The 9,108-nt window shown below is 43.1% G+C and overlaps 1 protein-coding gene across 4 annotated transcripts in view; it reads right to left on the bottom strand.

The window, feature by feature from the left end:
- Positions 1 to 1,235: 1,235 nt before the first annotated feature.
- Positions 1,236 to 9,108, bottom strand: part of LOC110523953 (tyrosine-protein kinase JAK2) — a 77,423-nt gene continuing 69,550 nt past the window's right edge. For 2 of the 4 annotated variants that reach the window (XM_021603120.2, XM_021603121.2), the window contains 8 exons: positions 8,719 to 8,869; positions 8,319 to 8,452; positions 4,897 to 5,086; positions 4,544 to 4,668; positions 4,058 to 4,230; positions 3,593 to 3,710; positions 3,189 to 3,302; positions 1,949 to 2,341 (listed from right to left, as the gene is read on the bottom strand). In XM_021603120.2, coding sequence (XP_021458795.2) covers positions 2,234 to 2,341; positions 3,189 to 3,302; positions 3,593 to 3,710; positions 4,058 to 4,230; positions 4,544 to 4,668; positions 4,897 to 5,086; positions 8,319 to 8,452; positions 8,719 to 8,869 — 1,113 coding nt within the window. In that variant the 3' untranslated portion in view covers positions 1,949 to 2,233. Of the gene's footprint in view, positions 2,342 to 3,188; positions 3,303 to 3,592; positions 3,711 to 4,057; positions 4,231 to 4,543; positions 4,669 to 4,896; positions 5,087 to 8,318; positions 8,453 to 8,718; positions 8,870 to 9,108 lie in introns of all 4 variants that reach the window. The other 2 variants (XR_002473508.2, XM_021603119.2) reach the window with 2 other exon arrangements.

The raw sequence follows: 9,108 nt of genomic DNA, 5'->3' as shown, positions 1-9,108 counted from the left end.
CGTCTCATCCACTAAATGGAAAAGCAAAAAAATGTGCTCGCTATATAATTACACATGGGTATTTATTAGGTTCATCAAAAATAAATAATTTCATGTCTGCATTCGACCTGGGGTAAAACCACATTGTTAGCCATTACGCCATGGTAACAGTCAGGCATTAAGGAAAAATAAGCTCTTAGCTCCCCCCCCCCTCTACTACTCTCCTGGTTTACCATGGAAACAATAACAGTTAGCTGGTGGCCCAGACCTGCAGCTAGTTGTGCTAAGCCAGCCATGAGGACAGGAGGATCCAGACACAATAACGGTTATTGCAATGACTACCATACCTCCACAGAACATTACTCTTACTATCACCACCACTACCAAGGTGTACCCAAGAGGGATTTCACACAGCTACTCACACAGCTACAGGGACTCACTGGTTTACGAGGATCCTACCCCATTTAGCCTAAAAGCAATAACAACACATCACCACAGTTTTCTCCGTGGGAGACCATTCCTTGACTGTAGAACTACTACACCTGAGTAATTGACAAGTCACCAGTCAGAGCCTTAAATAGATACAAGTTTCTCTGCGGTGTGTGCGCGTCCATGTGTGCGATTACTTTTCAATACATTTCAAAACAAGTATTTAGAGCATCTTAATTTGAAAGAACAAGTAGTTGAATTTTGGAATGTATTTGGAAAGATTTGCATGTATTTACAACGACTTAAAATACATATCATATGAAAGACTGTTTTCAAATAAATATTTTAATTATTTGGTGTGAATGTAGTTAAGTTTAGTTTGAAATCAAAGCTATGCAGGTCTCATTAAATCGCAATATGCAGCCCATACTTTACATTGGTGTCTCATGATAGAGGGACAAGATGCCATGTTATGTTTTAAAAACCATTTCTAAAAGCTCGTTGGACACGGAGCAGCAAAGTATTTGAAAAGGGGTTCAAATAGCGTTCCAGGAAAGTTTTGAATAAGTAATCGTTTTGTTCTGTGTATTTTGAAATAACAGACACTCAAATACACATGTATTTGAACCCAGGTCTGATGTGCAAATTGCCATGTGTATAAGTGACCTTTTTTGAGGGCTGACGGTGTGGATGGAGATGAAAGAGCCACTTTCACCAACGTTCCACTCAAGAGGATGAATACAACCAAATAAAATGCCCGTTAAACTTTTGTCTCTCACAAATAAATAAAACATGCCACTAAAGCAATAAAATCAATTTCTGACCAGTTTTGCAATAACATACCCTTTAATACTGTACAACTGCTTTGATATAAAATAGCTGATATTTTACAATCAATTTAGCCTAAGCATTATAACTCAAATGCTCGCAAACAGGTAAACACTGGCCTGTATAAAACAATTAAATAAATACATGTTAAAACCCTTTCCTCGCCATGATCATAGATTATCACTTGTTTTTTTGAATGAAAAATAACAAATATGTTCACTCAAAACACTTTAAACTTCGAAGTTTTGACATTGACATCATCTACGACAGTCAGCACGGCTGCCATGACAACCTAAAATAAAAAGGAAGACAGACAACCTAAATATACTGACAGACAAAACAGTCTCGTCCATGTTCTTATACGTACTACTGATCCGGCAGAAGTGCATATTCATATTCCAGTGGAGGTCAGCAGGTCAGATGACGGCACATTAACACAATGTGGATTACCGTGGCAAAGAGAAAAGTGGTTTGACATAATCCACTTGAGTTGAGGAGGGAGGCAGATGGAACAGTCTTAACGTCTTTACTAAATGCACGTCTTCTGCATTGCGATCCTTGACCTGTTTCTGTGCTGCCATTAGCATATACAACAGCTGAGTGTGTTCTGCCTGTGCTGGAGTCTGAAAACATCACAGAATGGAGAAAAGACAACAGCAAAGTAAGAGCATGTGGTAATTTCCCTTCCCCAAATCAGTGGAAAAAATGGTCTAGGTTCACACACAAAGACAGACTTCAATATTGTCTTTTTGCGATTTCTCCCAGAATGCCATTGGTAATCCTCCCCGTTTGCTCCTCCTATCTGCTCCAGAAGACTGTTGGCTCAAGTGACTCCATTGTTGTAGTCTTTGAGAGTTAAGGCGTCGTCAGGGTTGTATTGATTAGGGCACACCGTAGCAAAACGTTTTACAATGGAAAATGAGCGTTTCTTACTGGACAAGGTGATCATGTGGGCTGGGCCAGGTCACCTCCAGTAGAGCCCTCCAGGAAGGGTTCCTCAGCCCTCTTCACTGTCCCGGAACGTGTCCACACTCTGGGCTAACTTCTTGAAGGTGGGCCGCAGACCTGGGTCACCATTCCAGCACTCTGTCATCATGTTGTGGATCTGAGGAATAAATAGATACATTTGACAATTTAAAACGCAATACAAGCATACAAGTGGATAATGCACTTAAAATCATTGAGGATGACGCACAAAAGTCCTCTTTAATAAATGGTTAAAAAAATGTAACATTGTAGGTACAAGCTACACAGTAGACGTAGCCTACTAGGCAGAATTGGGTTACACATACAGTATAACATAACAAAACAAAAAAGGACAGGACGACATTGTCATAGCCACAGAGCAGGACTCCCTCAGCAGATCAGCGATCTCTGGCTCCTAAACAGAGTTAGATGATGGTGATGTCAGTTGATGCCATAGAAATATAATGACGCAATTGGCTTGCGGCCCTGATGTCGTCCACAGCTCAGCCTCTCTGTAGCCTGGAATTCGTATTCCACCACAACTAACGTGTAGCACCCACTTGGGTGCTGCTACAGCGCAGAAAAAAGCCCACAACACATCAGTCCAGAGCAGCAGTCCTCCTCGCTACGAGCTCGCTGCCATTTCCATACTGCAGTCAGGTCACCACTGATCCAGAAACAGCCGGTGTTGAAATGCATCTTTTAAAACGCAAATATTAGCCAGCTAGCTAAACCTGACAAGTCATCCTGCCATCAGTCCTGCAACTCCATGGGTGAAAACAACCAGATATATCCAATCAACAACTCAATTACTAATCAAAAACTAAAAAGAGTATAAAAAAAATATTTAAAAAAAACAGCTAAAAACATCAAATATGTAAAACATTTACAGAGCTCTCCGTTTAGGCTGCCTTACAATTTTGTTTAGATGGCAATCAGATATACACAAGACACAGAAACAGACAGAGACAGACGGTCAGCCTCACCTCCTCAGGACAGCCCTGGGGAGCAGGGAGTCTGTATCCTCTCTTCAGGAGATCAATGAGGTGATACACTATCATCTGACCCTGCTTGTCACGGCCCATCTTATCCATGAACACCTGGGGGGGGAGTAAGAGCTAGGTTAATTACAGCAGTTTAAGGATGGTAGGTAAACTAATCAAATTAGCTCATTTCAATTAACCATATACAGAGACACCACATGGTACAAGATATAGTCTTTAATGGTCATAATGACGACAAGTCTTAATCAAGCTCTTTGCACTTTTGTACAAGTTGGCAGTATCAAAAGAGAGAACGGTTGAGGGAGACAGTTGAGAAAAGTGATGAGAGAAGAAGAATGACCGTGTGAGGTAGAAGAGGAAAACTAAAAAGAGGTACAGAGACGTACGGCTGGAGGACTGCAGTCCTTGTCGCTGTGGGTGTACAGCTCGTATAGGACCACTCCAAAGCTCCACACGTCAGAGCCCACTGAAAACTTGCTCTCAGTCAGCGACTCGGGGGCATACCTTCAACACAACGAAGCAACATGAACTTACAAATGCAAATAAGCATACACACAAATGAGCTTACAAATATATATAAAACATACACACAGCGGTGATATAAAAAGCACAAAAAAAAGAGACCCTTTAAAAAGGGGTTATAAGTAAAATATACAGTCAATCAGTCAATAGTTTCCACAACATTAATAAACAGTCAATCCTTTTTTTCAAATTGTAGGATTGGTATTTTGGTGCTTGCCAATTAGTGAGCTCAATTGTGACTAACTTCATTAATAAAAGTAACAATCGACTACTGTCTTAACCACAATTCTCCCACTGCCTGTTAAAGAAGTTGCAGTATTATTTCTCACCAGAAGATGGGGCTCTCTCCCGGCTCTCTGACAGTGTAGTAGTCCTTGTCCTGAGGCAGGACCTTGGTGAGCCCAAAGTCTCCTATCTTCACCCTCAGCTCACTCTCTACCAGGATGTTACGGGTGGCCAGGTCTCTGTGGATGTAGCGCTTGGTCGCCAGGTAGTCCATGCCCTGCAGGAGCACACAAGTAGAGTTCAGTGAGTTCCTGTGAAGTCATAAAAATGACAGTCCACAGTAACAAACACCAGTCTCCTGATGAGCAAGGGGCCGCCTGCATTCAATTTAATCAAGTAGTAGAAACAGAGTTTAACAACATTTTTGTCAGTTCTTCTCCATTGGTTTTAATGGAAAATTGCTCTTCGCTGCAAAAGTTTGCTGGACATCGCAGCAGTAAATGGGGAGGGCAGGACTTGAAAAAAGGTCAATCGTCTTTCTCAAGTATTTGCACAGTATTACAATGTACTGTGCTGTAACAGTCCTGTACCTTGCAGATCTGTGAGGCGTAGAGCAGGAGTTTCTTGTAGTCGAAGCGATCCTTGTTCTTGACGAGGTAGTCTCTCAGACTGCCGTAGGGGAGGTACTCCATGATCAGATGCAGGTTCCTCCGACCTAGGATATGGTTAGAATTGAATAAACAGCACAGCAGTCAGATGCATAGCACTACAACACTTTAGCTTGCACTCATTTCCAGTGATTGAAAGTTCTTGTTATGATGGTCATGTACCGTACAAAGCTGGGACATAGTAGCATGATTCATCTCAACAGTTGAATATTCAAGGAACAATGACCCGAGAGAAGATTGTGGTCATCACACTTTGAAAAACATACTGATCTCACCAGCGCTGTAGCACACTCCCTTGTACTTGACGATGTTATCATGCTGGAGGGACTTGAGGATCTCGATCTCCCGTTCAAAGTCTCGGAGGTGTTCGGCTGTGCTGTGCTGCAGCTTCTTGACTGCCACCACCTCCCCTGTGTTGTCGAGCAGAGGATCGTACCTACACATCTCCACACTGCCAAAGTTACCCTGAGAGAGAGAGAGAGAGAGAGAGAGAGAGAGAGACAGACAGACAGACAGACAGAAAGAGGGAGAAAGAGAGACAGTGTGAGTTATTCATCTCGGTTAACCCAGAACTTAACCCTTGTGTAGTCTTAAACATTCTGTACACTCCACTTGTCCAAAAGTTCAAAAATTACATGCCTTCACTAGACCCCTAAAATAAAGCAGCTTAATTGAATTTTAAACCCCAAATCTATTTAGCATGAAGAAAAAAACCTGTCATTCATCAAACTTTGTGAATATCTGGGTTTTCCCTCTTCACAATGCAGAAAGTAGAAGAAATGTGCAGAAAGTAGTTTTGAATGCATTTTATTGAAGGGAAAAAGTATTTTTTGGCAACATAGTGATATATTCTTATATACTGTACAATGAGGAATTCAACTACAAAATACTATTCTTCTCCCATTTTTTGAACCATTGTCCACACCCACAAGGTGCATAAACAACAATAAGAAAATAAGATAATAGATACAAAACAAAAACGTGAAGAACATAAATCAATCAACTTTAATTAGCACATGCAGGACAGTATGCAAGTGTGTGTGCATGGACTTTGCAGATATATTTCTCACATGTGCAGCACATAGTATTTGTTTTACAGTCCTTCTTTGGGGGCTGAATTGGCATCTCCTCCACTTGCCTGCCCCAGCTGCAGCCTCAGGTTGATCAGGACCAGATTCAGCCCCCTGAACAGCTTTCACAAGCGCTGCTGTGCGAGGGAGGCGCTCTTTTCTTTGAATGTGTGTGGTTACAAGTGCCTTTCCCAGCTGCTCCAGGAACACCCTCCTCTTGTTCCGCTTATCAGGCATCCAGGTAGGGTTGATCTTGTTCCCATATCACAAAGACATTGTACGATGACACATCAATGACGTTATAGAAGATGACCAGGGGCCAGCGGGCAGTCATCCTCCTGCAGCTGTAAATTCCAATCACCTTGTCCAGGTTGTCCACACCTCCTTTGTGGTTGTAGTTCCGGATGATGGCTGGCTTCCTGTCCTCACGATCACTGATCTCAGCCGTTTTGTGCAGTGTGCTCAAGAGGACCACATTCTTGTTCCTCTTTGGGAGGTAAGAAACTAGAGTGGCGGTGGAGGTGAAGGCAAACTTTGATGAGAAGGCCTCTCTCCCCCTTGTTGCGAGGAGTGCAGGAGGGAGCTCATCAGGCTTGTTCTTCTAACTGTGCCAACCATGGTGATCTTCCTCTTCAGGAGCTGCTGGCTGAGTTCATAAGAAGTAAAGAAATTGTCACATGTGACATTGTGCCCCCTCAGTCCATCTGTCACATCAAGCACAACCTGGTTCTTCTCCGGGCCTCCTCTGGTCCGCTTCCCTGTGTCATATAAATCAATGATATTACAGCAATACATAATAGAATTAACAGTGAAAATCACTTACATTAGAGAAATAAAAATTGAACCTCTGAATGGTACCAGTTGCTTATCCACTGTTACTTCAGGCCCAGGGTTGTAGACATATGGCAGACGCTCCACCCACTTCTCCCAGACCTCTCTTATTGCCGCCAGTTTGTCTCTCGCACGTCTTGCAGGTCTTAACTCACGGTGATCAAATCGTAGCCTTCTTGAGAAAGTGTGAAAGACTTTCAGTGGCATTGCGGCACGGAAAAAATCACCCTTCCACTCTCTGCATCCCAGAGACTACATGTAGCCTCGCCTCGGGACCTATACACACCCGCTAAGATTAGCAGCCCTATGTAGGCACGCAGGTCAAACTCATCCTTTCCCAGTTGTCTTGACACTTACAGAAACCCTCCAAATTTGTCATCTCCAGGAAGATTTTTCCAATGGCTGGTGTGATGCACATGTAGAATGTTGAGGCGATGTCCTGGGCATGGTCAACTGCATGTCTTGTGGGCCCTGGGGTCATCCTTATGACATGTTGTGTTGCCATCCTGCCCTGGTTGTCATGTGGTGACAAGGACCATGTTATTTAGCTGTTCTTTGACAAAAAAAACTGTCTCTTTCAGCTTGTGTGGATTTCTTCTTCATCTGAAGATTATGTATCTGCTCTGGGTTGTATTCTTCCGCATCTTCTTCTTCAGATACCTCCTCCTCTTCTAAATCACTGTTCTCCTGTTCCTCCTGGACATCTGAAAAAATCTGATCTATGACCTGTTGGGCACTGAAACGTGCCCTCATGGCTTCAGTTTTGTCTGAGTTCAATCAGTAGCACACAATCTCAATTTCTCATTGTGTGTGTGTGTGTGTGTGTGTGTGTGTGTGTCTGATTTTTGTGGTGTGTAATTGATGTTATAACTGCCGGGTCAAAAATGACCCTGAGACAATCTTTATACCCTGGTGGTGTACAGCTTTCATGGAAATATGAACAAAGACAATGTTTCACTTTTTTCTAATGTTGGGGTCAGTCTAGGAAAAGTCAACAAATTTCAAGTTGAAAAAATATAATTTAGGTGGTTCTCTCTGCTATTAAACATAGTGGCGGGTCACTTTTGACTCGTAGACAACACAAGGGTTAAGTCTTGTGTAATTGGTCAGATTTTCTGGGTCCATATTGGTTAAGAGAAGGATTGGGAACCAGAAGGAAGAAGCTCTACCCTCTCTCTTTGCAAGTTACGGGCAAGTCTATGGGCTCAAATGTCCCCTCCCCTTCCGAAATTCTAAAGTTGCTAACACTACAAAAGAGAGGAAAAACTACAAAAGAGGGAAAAAACTACAAAAGAGGGAAAAAACTACAAAAGAGGGAAAAAACTACAAAAGAGGGAAAAAACTACAACCACAGACGGTGCATAAACTAGCATAATGGAGAGAGAGAGAGAGAGAGAGAGAGAGAGAGAGAGAGAGAGAGAGAGAGAGAGAGAGAGAGAGAGAGAGAGAGAGAGAGAGAGAGAGAGAGAGAGAGAGAGAGAGAGAGAGAGAGAGAGAGAGAGAGAGAGAGAGAGAGAGAGAGAGAGAGAGAGAGAGAGAGAGAGAGAGAGAGAGAGAGAGAGAGAGAGAGAGAGAGAGAGAGAGAGAGAGAGAGAGAGAGAGAGAGAGAGAGAGAGAGAGAGAGAGAGAGAGAGAGAGAGAGAGAGAGAGAGAGAGAGAGAGAGAGAGAGAGAGAGAGAGAGAGAGAGAGAGAGAGAGAGAGAGAGAGAGAGAGAGAGAGAGAGAGAGAGAGAGAGAGAGAGAGAGAGAGAGAGAGAGTGTGTGTGTGTGTGTGTGTGTAGCTGCACGCATCTAACCTTCCCCAGCTGCTTGAGGAAGATGAGATGTCTCTCTTCAAACAGAGCGGGCTCCTGGTTCTCAAAAGTCCCTGGGAACCCAAACCCTCTGGTCCTGTTGGGCACCATGTCACTCTCCACCAGCAACTCATAGTCTGAAACAGGAGACAGGACGGAACACAATCAATCCACGAGACCTTCTGTAAATCAACTAAACAACAATAATAATATGCTACCCAAAATGACCCATTGCCTATATTCAGTATAAGTAGTCCACTCGAGAATCGAAACCACACCCCTAATGTTGCCAGCACCATGGTTCAACACGCTGAGCCATTGGAACATCATCAGGTTTTAGTAAAATGACTAGAATGACATCTTTGTCTGTCGGCAGAGCAGTAGAAAGATGAGGGCTACTGACCAGGAGTGAAGAGGCTGTTGAGGTCTCTGATGACAGCTCTGAAGGAAGGTCTGTTGGAGGGCTCATAGTCCATACAGCTGTTGATGAGATTGGCCAGCTCTGTCCACTTCGGAGCAGGCAGCTGGTGGCGGTCCTCATAGAACAGGCATTTCTACAGAGGGAGATAATAAAGATCAGAGCGAGTACACAATGTTGGCATTATATAGTATCCACGATGTCCCTTCTCCTTGCCCTCATAGAACAGGTATTTCTAGCAAGGAAAATACATTGTGCCAAAACATGTTGGTTTCAATAATAGATTTGATTCATTATACACATTTTCAGAAGACCACAAACTATGGCCCTCAAAACATAACACAACAGAGGAACGAAACCCTACACAGCTCAAAC

The sequence above is a fragment of the Oncorhynchus mykiss genome, chromosome 5, assembly GCF_013265735.2.
Source record: "Oncorhynchus mykiss isolate Arlee chromosome 5, USDA_OmykA_1.1, whole genome shotgun sequence".
NCBI classification, from domain to species: domain Eukaryota; kingdom Metazoa; phylum Chordata; class Actinopteri; order Salmoniformes; family Salmonidae; genus Oncorhynchus; species Oncorhynchus mykiss.
The sequence above is the reverse complement of the archived record's forward strand: the minus strand, read 5'-3'. Positions and strand labels throughout refer to the sequence as shown.